Source organism: Brienomyrus brachyistius, unplaced genomic scaffold, assembly GCF_023856365.1.
Source record: "Brienomyrus brachyistius isolate T26 unplaced genomic scaffold, BBRACH_0.4 scaffold56, whole genome shotgun sequence".
Taxonomy (NCBI): Eukaryota; Metazoa; Chordata; class Actinopteri; order Osteoglossiformes; family Mormyridae; genus Brienomyrus; species Brienomyrus brachyistius.
This window is the reverse complement of record NW_026042331.1, coordinates 869,664-889,330: the sequence shown is the minus strand read 5'-3', so window position 1 is coordinate 889,330 and position 19,667 is coordinate 869,664. Positions and strand designations below refer to the sequence as shown.

General features: G+C 41.2%; 1 protein-coding gene across 4 annotated transcripts; it reads right to left on the bottom strand.

The window, feature by feature from the left end:
• Positions 1–1,745: 1,745 nt before the first annotated feature.
• Positions 1,746–18,866, bottom strand: LOC125724454 (CCR4-NOT transcription complex subunit 3-like). Of its 4 annotated transcripts, none has more exons than XM_049001147.1 (18): positions 18,715–18,866; positions 17,418–17,481; positions 15,558–15,625; positions 14,746–14,820; positions 14,493–14,582; positions 11,603–11,731; positions 11,286–11,381; positions 10,987–11,206; positions 8,786–8,919; positions 8,052–8,108; positions 6,857–7,787; positions 6,593–6,695; positions 6,323–6,464; positions 4,608–4,707; positions 4,271–4,469; positions 4,001–4,133; positions 3,782–3,907; positions 1,746–3,127 (listed from the first exon to the last, which is right to left on the bottom strand). In XM_049001147.1, the coding sequence occupies exons 2-18, from the start codon at positions 17,440–17,442 to the stop codon at positions 3,029–3,031; spliced, it is 2,727 nt and encodes a 908-aa protein (XP_048857104.1). In that variant the 5' UTR covers positions 17,443–17,481; positions 18,715–18,866; the 3' UTR covers positions 1,746–3,028. The 4 variants fall into 4 exon arrangements, with proteins under 4 accessions (XP_048857104.1, XP_048857106.1, XP_048857105.1 ...); XM_049001149.1 differs by having other exon boundaries at positions 4,271–4,427; XM_049001148.1 differs by lacking the exon at positions 18,715–18,866 and adding an exon at positions 17,782–18,144.
• Positions 18,867–19,667: the final 801 nt, after the last annotated feature.

The following is a 19,667-nucleotide window of genomic DNA, read 5'->3' as shown; positions in this document are numbered from 1 at the left end:
AGACTCAAAAAATTCACTGCAACTCAGATCATTAATCATTAGGTCAGGTCTGGTCAGGGGGCATGCACTTGTACAGCATGTCGGTGTACCCACCACATGACGAAACATTTCAGGATCCTGGTTGGTGACCCCCCCAGGCCAACATGTGGTCTAGTCCCCCCCTCTGGGTGGTTCATAACTAGTTGGAAAATCAGCCTCAAGAACCGTGAACCCAGAGATATCAACATCTTATCATCAGCCTTAAGCAGCTGCTCAAAGCCAGCCCACTGGGTCACAACTTCAGTGTCAATTGTAAGGATCGTTCCTGTTCCACTTGCTCAGATTCCTCTAACAAATGCCTCATCTGCTCTAAGAGCCCACACAGCCGTACCTCTCAGTTCCCATTACAGACCAGAGCTGCCATCGAACCACACACTAACTTGTCTCGATAATATCCAGGGTGCCCTGCGAGATGAAGCGCCTTCTTCTGGAAACAGCAGCAACATCAACTTAACCCTAAAACACCTTCAAAGCGTTATCACAGAAGGTATCCCACATCACATTAGACTCAGCAGTTGCACCCAAGTTTGCAAGATCCACATACACACTGCAAAAAATCTTAAGAATCAGCCTGATCTTGGAGTCTGGCTTGGTCCAGCCATATTCTAATAAGTGGTAGTGTACTGGAACTAAGCAGAATCTTCAGAGCAGAAACAAGTCCGTGGTCAGAATTCACAAACTGGGCACTTCTGTAGACCCTGCAGTTCTGTAGAAACCTCCTGCACATGCTCACAAGAATGTAATTTATCTCCTTCACCGCACTACCATTATTGAAGTACCAAGGGCAATGATGCAACTTAGGATGCTGAAACCAGGATCTAGCCACAGCAATGACTCAGAGTATAGAAGCCATTAGAGCAACTAGACGAATAGGTATACCCATCAACAGAGATCTGGCCACTGTCCAGTCTCCGTACCTCAAGGAGTGGCTCCAATGAAAATCAGGCCAATAAAATATTTGCCTCGCGGGATAGCAAAATTTAATATCAGGTGTGAGGTGGATGAACTTCCGTAGCCAGATTGGAGTCAGCATACATTCACTGAGTTAATTTGCTATTTTTTTTGTTCTCTACTTCCTAATGTACTTCAAGGTTATATCATGTAATGCCAGTTTTTTTTTGTTTTGCATTTTGTTGAGATTGGTGTTCGTGTGGCATGAGTTGACACTGATACTATTCAGTTAGCTATATATACACATTTAAAATGTATTTTACAGGGATATTATATGGTATTATGATTATGGGGGTAATTTTATCAGTGTCACGAAAGATGAGGTAAAGAAAACAAGGGTATCCTATCCCATTGACTATTCATTAGCATTTTGATTGTCATGTTTAATGTCACATTTTGGTGACATTATATTCATTAAGTTAATGGTGTGAAAATGCACAAATGAAATTGAATGTAAATCAGAAAAGTTTAACATTGTAAGTTATGGCCTTTTACAAGAGAAATATGTTTAGCTGTAAATTAATGACTCATACAGTAACAGACTTAACAGTATAAAAACCACTGAACATCCCTTTAGCAAAGCAAAGTGGAGACAGTGACAGCTAAAAGGCTCCCACTGTGCACATTCTCCACTTACACAGAAACACAAATAAGCCCAGACTCATTTTAATGTATACGCGTTCCATGAACGTAAAACCAGAACTTTGTAAATTAATCATACATAAATGCATTAAGGCATACCATGTGCAGACAACTTTTCTGAAAAGTAATTTTATTAATATTTTACAATTCTTTTCATGGATATTTTTCTGCTTCACTTGAAGTGTTAATTACCATGCTGTCTAGATGACAACAAATAAGCATGTAAAGTCTATACAACACTATGAGAGAATTTCACATTTTATCTCTGTATTCTTCAATTCCCTTCTCTCACCAAAAGTAAACATAATAATGAAACTGGGCATTCAATTAATGGGGCATAAAGTCTTGATTTTGATTCCGCTCCATCCCTCAGATAATGTAATACTTTTACTTCATTCAAGAATGCACTCCCACATAAAAAATTAAAGCATGACTAAGAAAAAAGGGACCTCAGACAGAAGAATGAGTGTTTACCAAATTTTGCGTTCTTGCAAAGCCAGAAAGTATTCATATAAAAAAATTTTGGCTAATACCCACTATTTTTTATAATACCCATTATTATTATTACTTCTTCTATTCCAGAAGAAGGTGCTTCAAAGTGTTAATTCATAAGGGGCCCTGATTTTAGTGTCTTATTGAAGTGCTACTCTGAATGTATTACTCAGAATGCAGTTTTACGCTTGCCAAAATGGGAAACGCTGTCAACTCCTGAGCTTAGCAGAATCCTGTCGCACTTAAGCCTCAGCACTGCTCAAATTTCACAGTAACCCCCATAGTTTAGATTTGGTAACAGCGATGAAGCTGGGCTTTGTTGCATAGTTGTTGGCTCTGTGCAGGTTTGACAGAGATATGAGATGTCTTATGGGCTGTGATAGAGCAGGTCTACAAATGTTCTTTTGGCAAGAGTGCTAATTTAGACAAGCTTGCTTTTAGGCTGCATCTTCGGAAACTGAAAACTGGAGAAAAAAAAGAGCTGTCAAATGTCATGGTCCTGGATGTCTCCACAGTTTTGTCTTGACTTTTCTCCTGACACTTTATCGACTGCCACACTTCCAAATGGAAGCGATGCCCAATTATCTTTGGTTCTCAGAGCTGCAAGCTACACCAAAATACATAGAGAGACACTCATTTCCGATACAGACCTCTAGCTCATTTCGTCCCCAAAGAGCTTCAAACTAATGATTGAGGTTGAGAGAGGGCGGGGGCACTGAACTAGGAAGGAGGTTCAAATGCATTCACATGGTGGGTGTGTGGTGGTGAGGGGGCCTCAGGCCAGGAAGAAGGTTCAGATGCATTCTTATGAAGCATTAAAGTCCATTCAGCACCTGTCTTCTTGCTGTACTCAGCTCAGTCCAGGAATGTCAACAGTATCAAACCCTTTTCCATCATTAGTCTCTCACTGTAGATCCCGGTCTTCAAGGTACCTATACTCAAATGTGAACCCTTCTTTCTTTCTTTGGCCCCATTTCTCATAGTCAAAGTAGATGTATGTCCCCTAAAAAAAAAAAAAAAAGAAAAAGAAAAAGAAAAAGAAAATTATTCCTGCTGCAACTCAATCCATCCATTTTCCAAACTGCTTATCCTACTGGGTCGCAGGGTGGCCGGAGCCTATCCCGGAAGCAATGGGCACGAGGCAGGGAACAACCCAGGATGGGGGGCCAGCCCATTGCAGGGCACACTCACACACCATTCACTCATGCATGCACACCTACGGGCAATTTAGCAAGTCCAATCAGCCTCAGCATGTTTTTGGACTGTGGGGGAAACCCCCCCACACCCCACGATGACGTGGGGAGAACATGAAAACTCCACACACGTGAGACCCAGGCGGAGACTCGAACCTGGGTCCCAGAAGTGTGAGGTAACAGTGCTAACCACTGCACCACCATGCCGCCCCCCTCCTGCTATGGTGCCCCCTCCTGCTATAACTCAAACTGCAGAAAAAACTCAAGAGTAAACAAGCTAAATAATACGTCTGCCATCTTACACTAAATGTACCACTGAGGAACTTAATTACAAAATTAAACCTAGGCCCATAGGATGGGCAATGGGCAAAAGAGTTTTCACAGCATACTAAAAGGACCTGTAAATGGGAATTAAAAGCAACGGGTCTGCTTTGGTCTGTAATCCTCATGATTACCATGTGTACCTGTTCAAACTCATCTGTGATCGTCTTCGGTTCCTCATGCCTCTGGAACCACATCATATACTTCGTATGGAATCGCCATGACTGCTTCTTCAATGCTTTGGCTGCAAGATATTGAGCCTTGGTTCCCTGACGGAGGGTGAAACGCAAATGTTAGTACAACTGCAACTCCCTCAAACACACCCACATGTTCTCTGAATATGCACATATGGCCAGTGTTACCTCAAGGTAGTAGAATATGAAAAACAGTGTCTCAGTGGAAAGCCTCTGGTAGAACTCCACAGAGTCTGAATGTGGAGGGGGCACCTGGTGGTGGAAAGGCAAGGTGGGACTTGGATTCCTCATTAGATACTGCCTGGTGGAAGAAGGAAACCAAGAAGAACTTTCATCAAAACACATGAAGACAGACAGAAACCAAAAGCTCAAAACACAAAGTCTGAAAGATTTAACGTGAACAAAACAGAGGCACAAAGAGAATCCGTAAAGGAATACCTGATCCTCTCCGAGTCAGATGGGTGAGGCATATGAGCCCAGGCAGACTCCTGCATGGCTTGTTGGTACAGCTGGTCTTTGGACAGGGGCACAGGCCCCAGAGGGCAGACACCCAACGAGGGTGGGATGCTGACCTCAGATAAAGAAGGCTGAGGGGCTGCAGGGGGGCCAGACGAGGTGGTAGAACCAGGGAAAATATCTATCAAAAACAGGGAAGGTAGGTATGACAGGACATCTAAGAATAACTCTGTTCATTTACTCCGATTCCCTACAGTACCATACTAACATGATGTCTAACAGTCGATACCATTCTAAATAACCCATTGTCTACTCTTACCTCTTTCTGTAAGATGCAAGGTGGGTACCTCCCCATCCAGTCCCGATGTCAAGGCTGCACGCTCTGCCATGGACTTCAGAGAGCTGAGTGGCTCTGGAGCCTGGGGGATAGGGGATGACAGACAGACAGCAAAAATTGCATCAGGAGGTCAACACAGTTACTCAAGTTCAGTATGGGGTCCACATGTAAATAAAGGGGCTATTGCGAAAACAAAAAGTCCATTTCACAACCAACCATGTTCAACAATTATCTCCAGTCTGCCCCTCAAGGCCCTAATGGTGGCATGACTGATCTACTGGGAGCAGAATCAAACCAGCAATTTCATACACAGGAGTTGTATGGTACGATTGCACTAGCATGCCTTTCATTCAGTTCCATTCTAACCGCTCAATGTGACCATCAGAAAATTTGCTTCCTGTAGTGAAGTGAATTTGCAGAATGTTTTCACTTGCAGTTCAATTCTCATAGTTAAACTAATTTGGTGTGGCATGGGCAGGGTTGACCCCTCAGTTCCCTCATTATCGTAGCTTTATCTGGGTACCCTGTCCTTTTTGACTGCAAGTGCCTACATATAAAAATTTCAGAGAAACATGGCCTGGCTGGCAGTAATTCAAACAGGACTCAAAACAAAATTCCGATAACTTATTATTTTTTTTTTTACCTAAATCAGTACTCAAGTTCGTATTAGCTGTAATTTCTGTTAACAGTGCAGATGAATATTTTAGGCACATTTGCATGGCTATGAAAGTTTTCCTAACAATACTGTGGAAGAAAAACATGCGTGTGTATGTCTCTAGCACATCGCTTCTCATGCATGTTGCCTTACAGTATTTTCAAAACCAAAGTTATTGCAGTATATTAGTGGGGGTGGGTTACACTCAATATAAAAATTCACTCAATTCTTGCAAAGACACTAGAAACTTTTCACTCCAGTGTGACCATACTTTTAACCCACTGAATAACACCAAACCTTCCAACTAAAACACAAACTGGGCAGCTACATATTGTCATATATATGCTTCAATTAAGTTACTGGAGCAGATTTAAAATCAATGATGTTATGCTTGCTGATGGTAGGTACTAGCTACACAGCTGTAAAAATGTGACCCCATTATCATGATACCCCATATTGCATGTTTAAGGCATAAAATGTTCACACTACTTGTTTTTCTGAGAAGCATGAAAGAATGAATGAATGAATGAATGGACACATTACCGATCCCTGTGGGGAAATTCTTTTCACCTATCCCATCTTGCACTCCATGACACACATGTAAGAGAGGGCAAGCTTGGCAACCACCTGCAGTGGTGCTGCCCATGGAGCTGGGGGATTTATGCATATGATTTGGTTCCAGAAACAACTCTAAATTGTAATCAACTGTAAATGTGTTCAGCAGGATACACAGTCATACTAACATTGATAATTACTCAATTTAAAATTTATATATAAATGAATTTGGTAACAACCATCTCGTGTCAGACTTACCCCCTTGGATTTGACTTTTATTCAGACTTGACTAAGGTGGACTTAACAAGGAAGGTCACCAAGAAAGCTAGCCTGTTACATCTCTTTATAGTATTAAAACGCTATTACTCAAGATGTGACCAGCAAACATGACAACTTACTAGCCCATCCCCAAGCTCACCATGGCAGTGTTACAGTAAACATACAGATGCCAAAGAACTGACTGTAATTAACTTGTACTACAACTAACCTTCATGCCTTCTGAGCTTGGTGTATAGGAATGAGGTCCGTTCAGAAGATTTCCACTGTTTGACTTGTTCTCACTATAGGAGGGCGAAGGGGAACTGGGCGGCAAAGTCATCGACCCCAGCAGACTTGAGCCACTGTCCTTACTGAAGAGAAGAGTGAACTTCCTTAACATACAAGCAGTCAGTTCCCAGATCCACCAAGAACTATACTGCGAAGAGAACCAGAATGATTCATTTACAACAAAACAAAATTCAGCTACAACAGAACTTACGGAGGATTTGCAGTGGAATTGACAGACGAAGGCTGTCCACTTTGCGATTGGTTGGCTGCACTATGCGAGTCTGTACTGCTGTCAGCCACTACAGAACTGTAACCTAAGGAAGACATGGAATTGGTTTCCAACCTCCAAGAACTAAAACCATACATTCAGTCAAGGCTGAAGCCCACATTTCAGTTACACTGCAGACACAGAGGAAACAGTTAAACAGCAAGTAAGAATGCAAACATAACACGTTAAATTTCAATATAAACTCACTAGTGGTCCCATTCTGCTTCTGCCCACTGGGTGGTCTGGCAGTAATCCCACTTCCTGTTCCGACTCCACTATTTCCAGAAGTACCTGAGGTTCCACCATTGCCACCAATCACCCCCAAGCCACTCCCAGGTGCCAGCCCACCTGCTGGACTTGAACCTCCCTGTGGAGGGCCTTGGGCTACAGTGTGATTTGTACCTAAGCCCAGGATCCCACCGCTGACACCAGCGACTGCAGGACTGGAGCCCAGCAAACTTGCAGATGACCCACTTCCATTGTTACTGCTGCCCGATCCAACTCCACTAGTACTAGTGCTATTGGTGCTACTTCCACCAGAACCCCCCAGACCACTTCCTACTGCCCCTGAAGCAGCAGCCTGTGCATACGGGGCAGGGGTGGAAGCTGAGAGCATCCCAGCCATGCTGAGGGAAGATGGCATTCCAGACAGCCCCAGGCCAGAGACTTGGTTGCTTCCACTAACCCCTGTCACTGCTTTTCCTAAACCCAGACCAAGCCCAAGTCCCAAGCCAGAAACAGAGGTAGGCCCTGACGGAGCCTGGGACTGTGAATTTGGTGTAAGGGGAACAGGTGCACTAGAACTGGGAGGCGAAGTGGCAGAAGACGTGGGAAGCAGGAGGTTCGATGGACTGGGGTTGCTGTTGGAAGAAACAGAACTGACAGAGTTCTTGGCCTGGGATTGATTCTGCTGCTGGGCCTGCTGTGCTGACTGCTGCTGCTGAGTCACTGTGCTGTAGCTGCCAGAGCTGGGCAGGAGGCCTCCCATACTGCCCAAGAGAGAGTTTCCCCCAGCCATGCTACTGCTGCCTGCTGCAGTGCTGGCCATGGAGACAAGAGAGGAGGAAGAGGTTCCAGAAGAAGATGATGATGATGAGGAGGACAAGGAGGACGAAGGGTTTCCATTCTTTACAGGTGACTGTAAAAGAGAAAGCAGAGTTAATATGGTGCACATTCCGATCATGTAGACTGAGGATGGACGGAAATCAGGCAATGAATTGTTTTCTCTACTCTTAGAAAGACAAGACTCTTCAAAAGCATCTACTGGCTGAATGTCTTACTTTAAGATCACATACCGAATTACTCACACCCATGAAAATGGTTCATGGAAATTTCCTTGCAGTACGTCAGTCATAAGCCCGCTGGTCAGTCAAAACAGGTGCCTGGGGGATTCTGAACTTACCTGGCTGACCTCACTGTCTGTAGACCTTCCACGTTTCTTATCATCCTCTGAAGTCTCCTATAAAGACCAAGGCAATTCAAAATATATTACTTATATTCATGGACTTTCAAGCCAAGCTGTAGAGGGAAACCAATTCTTCTCTGCTACAGGCATGACAGCAGGCTGGCATTGCAGTCCTTGAGGGTCAAAAGTTAGTTTGAAGGCTTAACACAGAACAGACTCCCCCTGATTGAATGCAGCTTTGGGCCCTGCCCATCCTCATACTCTGCTGGAAAGCTAATGACAAACTGCGTACTAGTGGCTCAAATCAAGCTGCAGACACACAGGAGATGGGAAAGGATTAAATCTGCATGACTTTCCCATAGTTACTATGCTTGGAAAGAAGAGGCATGACTCGGCCCTGAATCAGGACGTCAACCATCCATAGACCAAATAAATTGGATGCAACATTGTTGGGTTAACACAAAAATGGATTATGCTGAAGAAATGGACACCATCAAGCACCTCCATAGGGTATGGGTAAACTCAGAATGCACATGGAAATCATGGATTTGCCATTGATGCCACACGTATTACAGTAAAGAGGAACAGAATGGGAGATAATCATGTCACTAATGGCGAATGATTGGAAAAGACAGTAAAATCTGTGAATTATTTTGTGTTCATATATCTGTCCTATCATGAGAGCAACTTGAAAATGTCATTCATGGACAAAGCGAGTTAGAGCCGTTTACCGTGGTGCCAGTGGCAGGAGAAGGAGGGATAGGGGAAGATGAGGTGGTAGAGGTGGGAGTGCTGCTGGAGTGGTGGAAGATCTCATCCTCCATGTGGGAGTGACCAGGTGGAGAGGTGGCCACTAACGATGGGGCTACAGGAACACAGAGAGAGAGAGGTGACCACTTCTGCAATGAAGCTCGGACGGTGCCAGAAAGACCTCAAAGTCCTGTTCCTATTTTTATACAGACTGGCAAATTCACCTGATCACATATCAATTGTGTCACAACCAATGTAAGAAATACGTCGTATGATCTAGTGGTCTTGCTGAATTGTGGGGGTGTGCAACAAATCATATGATTTTTGTGATTTAAATAAATTCATGTTTTTTGATACATGCATGAAGTACTGAACCAGGTGTCCCTCAACCATAGAAGGGCTACACAGTTTACCTGTTAACTAAATAATTACGGTTTAAAAATGCTTCATTAGCATTAAGAGAACTCCAACATGTCAGCTCCATCAGATATTTTGAAGGTTTTGATATAGGGTTCTGTTAAAATCTGAAACAACCAAAAATAGATTCATGTTTGAAATAATATCTTGTAATCATGTTTTTTTTTTTCTTAGATAGATACTTTATTGATCCCCGTGGGAAAATTCTCTTTACGCCTCCAACTTGCTCTCTAAGTGAGAGCGAGCTGGCCGTAAAGGGCAGCCACCTGTTGTGGCGCCCAGGGAGCTGGAGGTTAAAGGCCTTGCTCAAGGACCCACAGACAGGGCAAGGCTGAGCTCGAACCGGCGGCCTTCTGATCAAGTCCATCACTGAGAAGTCACCTCCATCAGACGGATTTTCTGTTATATTCATTACAAGTACGTTCAGAATGATTTTTAAAAAGTCTGCCAATAAAAAAAAGCTATTGTTAGGTCTGGGTGATACAACCTCAAATCAGTTTCACAATTGAACATTTTACCTCAATTAATGAACTATTTTATTTTTATATTGTCCATATTTCATGGACGAAGTTTGTACTGTAAATATGCTCAACTATTAAAGCTGCAATTTTTTTATAATGACGAATATTTTATCTGTATGATTTTAAAATAATTGAAGGAAACACACTGATGAACCATTTATGGTTATTCATTTCAAACAGTTGAAATCAAAGCACAAATCACTTGAAATGAAAATGTCTTAAGAAAAAGGGCACATTTCAGTTTTAATGAAAAAAGCAAGTTCGTAAAGAAAAGCAGAAAAAGTGTTTCCATTTCTTGCAAACAACATAAACCATTCGCACTGGAGTGATCAGGTCTGTCTTGGTGAAATTGATCCTTATAAGCGGATGATCATAACTTTTTTCCTTTTACGCCTGAGGCAGATTACCATCCAATTCCATCCATCCATTTTCCAAACCGCTTATCCTACTGGGTCGCGGGGGGCCCGGAGCCTATCCCGGAAGCAATGGGCATGAGGCAGGGAACAACCCTGGATGGGGGGCCAGCCCATCGCAGGGCACACTCACACACCATTCATTACCATCCAATTGATTTTTGTATATATTTATTACATGAAGGTGATAAGACAGCGATGCTATTTAGTGACTGAATTGACTCAAAACACAGTACAGCTGTTGTAAATGCTTTTCAAATTAAAGTATTGCACAAATTACCAGCTGTAGAGGCAGACTTGCCCCTATGTGGCTGTCAAAGTGTAGTTTGACTCCCATCCTCTTACCCTATAATGCCCTTAGTGTAACAGAAAAGGCTTCTGCACCAAAAACTAAATCATTTCTAAGTATGTTTTAATCAGTAGTGACGATACAAAAACAGTAATTAATGCATTATGCAATGCATAAGTGGAGAAATGGAAGGGAAAAAAAAAATAAAAAATCTCACACACACACACACACACACACACACACACACACACACACACACACACACACACACACACACACACACCTCAGGTCAAAAGCGCTCCCCGACCACTGACTTACGAACAGATCCTAGGCAACACAATGCAATCATAAACAAGTCGAAGACTGATTTTGTTATGACTGCACTTGCATATCATGCATGCGGTCCATGTGAAATACTGGAGGACCAATGTGACAGGCAGTGATTTAAAAACCACACACACACAGAGCAAAACAGCCCCATAAAATGCCAGTGTACAATTCAGAGGCCAACAACCTTCTTGGATAAGCAGTACTCTACTTACGGATGTCTTCGAGGTCCAGATCGTCATAGAGGAACTCATTCTCCTCAAAATCGGGATCCTGAGAGGAGTCGAGGTAGTACTCCACATCATCCTTGATCTTGCGTATTGAATCCACCTGCACCGAATCATTGTCCAGCATTCGCAGGATGGTCTCCAACATGCGTATGTGGTACCTGTGCTTCTCAATAAAACGCTTCAGCTCTTCAATGCGGTCCTGCTTCTGTGGAACAGAGAAAGAGACATTACTGCCAGTACTGTGAGAGCTCTCTTCAAAGCAAGTGCCAAGTGCACAGACTCACCTCTTTGTCTCCTTTCTTCTTTCGAGTTTGGACTGAAAGACTCTCCACCTCACTCTCGAACTGGTCCACCTGCATGTTTAGTGTATCTATTGTGTTCTGTTTAGGGGCACAGAGCAATGAGGGAGAAAAGGGTTTAAGGATTTACAACACCACGTTTTAGTATGTCCATCTAAAACACCTTAAGCCACATGAGGAGGATTAAGTTAGGCAGAATCTAGGTAAGAAAAAACACTTACCAAATCACACCTCTCAATAAAAACTGTATGTGATGACCCTAGACAGGATCTGACAGAAGATGCAGGGCTGGACACACTTACCGTAAGCCACTGTCCCACCTCCTCCTTCTCCCGCTGAGCAGGGTCCACTTTCTGTGCTAGTCCCAAACCCTCCTTGGAGTAGGCCTTTGTCTTTGTCTCTCGCTCAACAATCTTAAATCGCTCCATTTGCTGCAAGTTAAAATTAAAAAACATTTACAACACAGGTAATCCACCACTTTAAAACTTGACGGTGACAAAAGAAACCACAGCATATATGTTGTAACAATGCATATGCCTTTTCCCAGCTTGTTAGGGACATCTAATTAGTAAATGTGACAACTTAGGACAATATTCCCCCGTTCAAAACACACACACACACACACACACACACACACACACAAGTAACATTACAAAGGACATACCTAAAAATTGTGGAAGGCTTACATTAATGGGGAGAATGAAATTTTGGAATAACAGAGGGAACAAATTTCCTTCACAACAAGCCACTACAACCCTCCACCACATCACTCAAAGGTGAATTGCAGGTAATCCTTAATTTCTGCACAGACACACTGAGGTTTAAGCCTGGTTCATACTTCACACTGAATTTTCATTATAGGGGCCAGCCTCAGAAACCACAGAGGGGGCTGTGAGCAAGAGCATGTACCACTCACAGAAACCACGCAGATGGCCCGTTATAATGCGTCAGTGTTATTTTTGTCAAATCTTTTCATTTGAAGATTTAGCTTTATTTTTCATTTAGATAAAGTCAGAAAGATATAAACTAAACAGACATATGTTTTAGTAAGTTAGATTCTAGGGATAGACAAATTTGCAGGACTTTGCCAACTACTACAAAATATCTTAATGTAGTGCTGCTTGTTATTGGTTCAGGTGCATTGCACGAAAAAGGCCCGATGATAAATCATTAATTTGCCTGAATAGTATAAAAACAGTATGAAAATGATTTGACGTTTGCCTTTTATCCCCCCCCGCCAATTTTAGGACCACTATTGTTCCTAATTTACATAAATAATATGGATACCAATATATACAGTAAACTGATGAAATTTGCAGATGACACCAAGGTGGGTGGTGTAGCAGATACTGAATTAGCGGATCAGCAGCTACAGCGGGATCTTGATTTAATTAGTGACTGGGCCGATACCTGGCAGATGAAATTTAACGTCGATAAATGTAAGGTACTCCATCTAGGGAGCAGAAATATAAAGTACAGGTATTTCATGGGTGTCACTGAAATAAAGGTAGCTGATCATGAGAAAGACCTTGGTGTGTATGTTGATGCTTCCATGTCCCATTCTCGCCAGTGTGGGGAAGCAATAAAAAAGGCCAATAGGATGTTGGGGTATATCTCCAGGTGTGTGGAGTTTAAGTCAAGGGAGGTAATGCTAAGATTATACAATTCCTTGGTGAGACCTCACCTAGAATATTGTGTGCAGGTTTGGTCACCATATCTTACAAAGGACATTGTGGCCTTAGAAAAGGTGCAGCGTAGGGACACAAAAATGATTCCTGGTTTACTTGAGCTAAATCTGTTCAGTCTCAAGCAAAGGAGACTGAGGGGGGACATGATCCAGATATACAAGATTCTAACAGGTTTGGATGCTGTCCAACCAAATAGTTACTTCAGCATTAGTTTAAATACACAAACTCGTGGCCATAGGTGGAAATTAGCGGGAGAACATTTCAAGCTGGATTTAACGAAGCACTTCTTTACACAGCGCGTAGTCAGAGTATGGAATAGTCTTCCTGATAATGTAGTGCAAGCTGAATCCTTGGGTTCCTTTAAATCAGAGCTAGATAAGATTTTAACGACTCGGCTATTAGTTTAGTTCTCCCCAAGCGAGCTTGATGGGCCGAATGGCCTCCTCTCGTTTGTATAGTTCTTATGTTCTTAATTGTCTATAGTTAATATTATCTGGTTAGTTTTCAATATTTCTAGATTTATAGTTGATTTTCACATCTTAATTTCAGCTTGCAGAAATGTTTCCATTATGGATTACCCTGCCTCCCGGACTGTAAGTACACAGTACATGTTCAGTTTTAGGAACATTCTTAAATTTTAAATGTAACCTGCATCCGCACTTCATTAACACAGCTTTGCACTACAGCGCTACCCCCGACTGTCATCAAAATACATGGTTGCCTGATGTATTGACACAAGTAGCAGGAAAATTCAAGACTGCTGACAGTTGAAAACTATAGCACGTGCCGTGACACGGTTTGCAGGAATTATGAACCAGGTCTTATTCTGCATGCCATTATCTTCCTGAGGTCGGTACTTGGAATTGTGAATGTCGTCACACACCAGTTAACCGTATTCCAAGGAAGCAAGTCAGAAAGCCATTTAGCAATACCAGGGACCCATTTCAATAAGCAAGATTTCCTGCTTTACCAGATAACTATAGCAGGCCCCAGGTCTAACAATATCAGTTAACACATGCTGTATTTTGCACATAAAACATCATAGCAACAAGTTAGGGACTGGGCAGTACTGTACGTACAACAGATGAGTCAAAAATAAAAAGCATGTGCTAATAAAAACAGTATAAAACTACAGCTTTAACATCTGTTCATAAAGGGTGCAGCCATCTTTACTTCTGAGATCATGGTTGTGTAGATTCCTAAGAGTTTAAATCGTAATTCCAACTTCAGTGGGTATTCCAGTTGAAATTTCCAACTAGGAAGTCTGAGTTACAAATTCAAATGGAACGCATCATTAGGTTAACTCAGCCTAGCTACATCTGTATTATTAAAATACTCAACAACTTGACAGAGAGCATGGCATGCATTTCAAAGAATACATTTATCAAGTGTCAGCCTTGCTCAAGCATAATGTACAAATTCTGCTTACACTGACCGATGCAAATACAGTTAATGACCTGTTATCCTAAGCACTGAATTTAAAAGATGCTCCATACATGCTTACCGTCTCAATGAGTTTTCTATTCTCAATCAACTGCCTTTTGTCTTTGATTTCATTGGAGGCAACCCATGTCTTTATTTGGTCACGAAGACGCTGGTAGAGGAGGAGAGTCAGTCATTTTATATGTATGTGAAAGATTAGGTCCCAAGGTAACAGATTTCATTCATGAACTTCAAAACACATGAAATTCTGTGCAGAGCATTTCCTAAGTAAAGTGTGGCTTGCAAGGTGAAATGACACAAGAACAGCTTCTCACCTGCAACTTTTTTATCTCTTTCTTGAGGTCCGCTTCATATTTTTCTTTCTGATTTGCATTAGCTGCATTATGAAGCTAGGGACAACAACAAGAAATGACTGTCAGGTAAGAACTTAACTTGGGGAGGAAAAAATTTAATTTGTTTAGACAAATGGTAAATGGACTGCATTTATATAGCGCTTTTCTACTCGTACGAGCACTGAAAGCGCTTTACATTTCATGCCTCACATTCACCCATCCAGACACACATTCATACACCGGTGGTGGAGGCTGCCATGCAAGGCACCAAGCTGCACACCAGGAGCAATTTAGGGTTCAGTGTCTTGCTCAAGGACACTTTGATGGGGGCAGGAGGAACCAGGGCTCGAACATGCAAGCCTCCGGTTGCCGAACGATAGCACTACCTCCTGCGCCATCTTCCCCTCATGTATGCATCTCAAAAGCTTGACCAAAGCATTGAGAATCTGACGACTGCAATGAAGGCTGAGCTGAAAACAATTGCTTGACAATACCACTGCACAAAATCTAACAGTGACATATTGCATAATGTTTTCAAATTGTAAAACGCAATGCACTGGCCACTGAATTATCTGTAAATACTACCAAAACAAAGACATTGCCTGAGTTAAAGGTTCCCAGAAAATGTAACCCTATTGTAAGCCAAAAAGGATTTTCCAACTAAAGACTAAAAATTATTTAGGAATATCAAGGATAAAACAGGTCTCCACACAATGCTGTTATGATACATGTATTAACTGTCAGCTTTGGGTGTTCGTACACATGAATAACAACGTAAAAGTTATTTTCCTCACCTTCTGCCAGATGTCTTCAAACTGCTCTACACCCTCCCCTACTTTTTTCAAACATCGATCTATTTCACCTGGCAGGGAAGAAAAGGGGAGGGGGAGGGTGTCACAATTTCATATAGGCCCCAAAACCAATGAATAACAGAAGCATTATTCGCTTGTCATACCTGCTCATTACTACCTTAATGAGGCAAGTCATACAATAAAGCAAGGAAGGATTACAAGACGATTTGGTCAAATATTTGCTCTCCAAATCCTGATACCATGGTTAAAGTGAATATCTTCAAATATATTGTTTGCAGGTGTTCGACCTTATGGTCCAATCTTAATGAGACTTGGCTCATCACCATGGAATAAGGAGTCAAGTGTCTTGCAAGACTTGCGACGTTAATTTCAGCATTTTGGACACTCCAGGACCATTAAGAATAAAACTGTGTGCAAGTCATTACTAAATAACTTTAAACACATTTTTGATAAATTTATGAGACACCAATACAACTGAAACAACCATCATGCATTTCTACATTTTTTCCATACACTGGGTAACAACTACCAAGTTCCAGAACATATTTTAAATATCCAACCTGCAAAACAAGCATACTGACTTACTGTGGTAAAATAAAGCTAAAACCATCATACCTCACAGCCCTGAAGTGCTGTACCTGTCAAATATTTTCTGGCTGTTTATTTTTTATACAGTAATCCCCTTGTGTGTCATGAATCTCACTTCCCTATTCATTTTTTATCCATGATAGAGACAGAGTCCTAAAACTAAGTTTGTTCTGGAAAAGGCTTTGGTTGCATTTCCAGATCAATTTCCTTCGCATTACTCCTCTCATTCAAGACTCAACAACCAATGAAAACCAGTCGCATGATCTAATGATGGTTACATACAGCTGCATCAACTTGACTCAAATAATTCCGAATATCTTCAATTTAGTCATGTTTTACTTGCAAAGTTTGTTCTTTCTTGCTGAAAGGAATCTGTACTGCTGTTTGACCTACATAACGCTAACTGGTTATGCAACTCATACAGTTTTGCTTATTACTTTCATATTAGGTTGTTGCTATGATGCTTGAATGAATAAGTGGAATAGAAAACTGATGGTTGGATGGGATGGATGGTAGCAAAAAAAATTGCTTTTTTCTCATTTGCATGTCACAGTTTATTTGGATTCAGTTTAAGGCAGTGGTCACTAACCCTGTTCCTGGAGATCTACCACCCTTCAGAGCTTAGGAGCAGCCCTAATTTAACACACCTGATACAGATAATCAGGCCCTTCAGGTGCATCTCAATATCAGAGGCTAGTATTAGCTTTAACATAGCCAGCTCCAATACTTATCTGTATCATATTTGTTAAATTAGGGCTAATGTCAGTTAATCTGTTTGCAGACTCAAAAAGCTACCTAGTTATACATTATACTACTGTACAGCATCCGTTTAGAACTTCTAATGCTATACTAATAAAGCAGGAACTATATTCCAACTTCACAAAATTTTGATTGTAAATTTAATTTCTTTAAAAATGTCTGCTACACTTAAATATGAGTTTTTACATTAATAAGATGTATATTTAATTCTGGGGAATCAAACTTTTCTGCATCAAACCTCAGATTCTTTAATACAAGAAAAATTCTACTACCTAAAGACCTTTTTATGTTAGCCAATAAGCTTGATTTTATGACTAAATAAAACTGCATTACAGGTTTCAGTTCCATGGAACAGGCTTTTACTGAGGCAAAGAGTAAAATACAATGGATGCACCAAACCACACAGTGGTTAACCATAGTAAAAAGTAGAGGGAATAAATTGTAAGATTGCACTGGTTATTTCAGAGAAAAGAACATACTTGAAATGGAATTTACCTTGTAATTTTCTTTTATCAGCCATGACTTGAGGACTATGATACTGTCTTCATACCGTCTTTCACTGTGAGATGAAAAGAGTTTTCAACAGTGTAGGTTCAGTGACAGTTGGGATATGACCAGAGCAATATGAGTTCCGCAAGCAAAAACATTGAAGTAGTGTTAATGTGTCAATCAGACATAACACACAGAACACATCATAACACACAGAACACATCATAACACAGCATACACACAAAATTCTGAAACATACAAGTTCCACATAAAATAATACCCTAAGACATGACACAAGACTCTTAACATTTCAAAACTAACTCCTAAAAATGTAGACTTAAATGTATGACAGTTTAAAAATGAAGCTTACGTTTATATCAAATAAGCTTTTTAATGTTCGTATCAAATATTTTTGACTTTGGCTTTACTTAAATAAAAAGTAAAGCATATTGCAGGCAAACACCCGAGTCTTACGTTCGCCTTAATTAAATCAGGGGCCCGGGATCAAAAGGATACGTCAGGCTAAATAGACAAATGAAAAGCAAATCATCCCGCATGTTCACCGTATAAACAGTACACGGGAAATCCGTTTTCACATCACCACATCTACTAAGATATGGAATCAGCTGAAGATTTCATATAGAGCTTCAGACAGGGCTCAAACATTAAAGGAATAACTCTGATCGACAAGCATGTCTAGTGGTTACATCTAGAAATAAAGATTCTGCTTATAATCAGTTCAGCGCGAATAAGCAAGAGCAGATTCACTCAAAGCACTAATTTGACAAGTTCCGAATTACCTTAGTTTACTGATATGGACGATAGACATATTCTGTATTTAAATCGCTCGCTACGTCGTAACTGATTCCCTTATATTATGTATCTAAAGTTGTGTAAAGTACATTGCATTGAAGTGAGAATATGAATAATGTACGTATTGTAGTTTGAAAATGGCCAGATTTTGCAAGCCATTCAGCGGTAAAAACAAATCCCCACGTTACTGGAAACTATACGGCGCCAGTTCAGCCAGAACGGGTGCTTATAAACTGTGAGCTCCAGCTCCAGTTTTCTTCCAATTATTATTCGACATCTACCGTTATAACTATTTGCCCCTTATTGTCTGACTTGGCAGGTAGGCACTGTATTTTTGCAAGGTACGAGTGATGCCTGGCTGGGCTTTTCAACCAGCTAGCCATATACACAGTTAGCCAGCTAGCATCAGCCAAGCAAGCCAAAACATAGGTAAAGAAAAAATACTCGAAGTTCATTGTGGTTTTTCTAAACGGAAAAGCAGTTAAGCTACCTGAATTTTCTGGATTTTCCTTCGTCTTATTATCCGTCTTTTGGTATACTAATTCCACAAATCTTCAAGTAATAATTTTTATTTTATTATTTCTTTACGCCAAACAATCACTCTTCACATCCAAGATGGCCGCCAGGAACATCCCCCCTCCTCAGCTGTTACGCGGATGTCCTGGAGCCCCGCCCGCCGGCGCGTGATTGGTAACGCGCGTACGTTAGCAGGCTTCAATGGTTAACATGACTGGTCGCTCAGGAGACCTTGCGTTTCCTCTTCCGCACGTCACCACTACGATAGGCTTATTTGTAAGTTGAAAGTTAAACAATGCAACATTTTTCTGCCCATACAGTAATTTCTACTAATACGCGGCTGGTAGAAAAGTCACGTGACTAAGAATGAAGCAGAAAACACTGAACACATTTTCTCACACGTGGTACGATTTGTTTTGAAGAATTGGTAAAATATTATTTTAAAAATCGTAAGGTTTTTACGAGTAAGGTATTAATAATGTAATATAACGAGATACCATTGAGATAAAAATATCAATATCTATTCTGGTTTTTCTAACTGGGGTTTGTGCAGTGATTCCATTTAATGGGTAAGGCTGGAGTTACGTGGTTGCAGTTCCTCTTCAGTGTTAATCTGGAGGGAGTGTACAATAGCATGGGTGTTAAGGTTTCTAGCTTTATTTGGAAATTAGAATATGAGTGGGTTAAGTAGGAGATCCTCATAGGGTGCTGGAGTAGAGATTTAATGCTTGACTCTCATTCAGTAGATAAAATGTGTTTCTATGAAAAATTACTATGGAGTACACTGGCCAAGATTAAATGTGTTTTGTATCTTTGGAGGAGCCTGACTATGTTTTCTGGGAGGTGGGCAGTCTCTCGCGTATGAGAGATTGACACTTGCTACTTTATCTTAATTGTTATACGGAGACCTGTGTTTATAATCTTGGT

Bases quoted from the DNA above. Each gene is read 5' to 3' on its own strand.
- LOC125724454 (XM_049001147.1), bottom strand. From the start codon at position 17,442: ATGGCTGATAAAAGAAAATTACAAG. The intron at 11,732-14,492 runs GTAAGCATGTAT...TTTAACTTGCAG, and splicing joins ATAGAAAACTCATTGAGACG to CAAATGGAGCGATTTAAGAT. The intron at 7,788-8,051 runs GTAAGTTCAGAA...TCTCTTTTACAG, and splicing joins CAGACAGTGAGGTCAGCCAG to TCACCTGTAAAGAATGGAAA.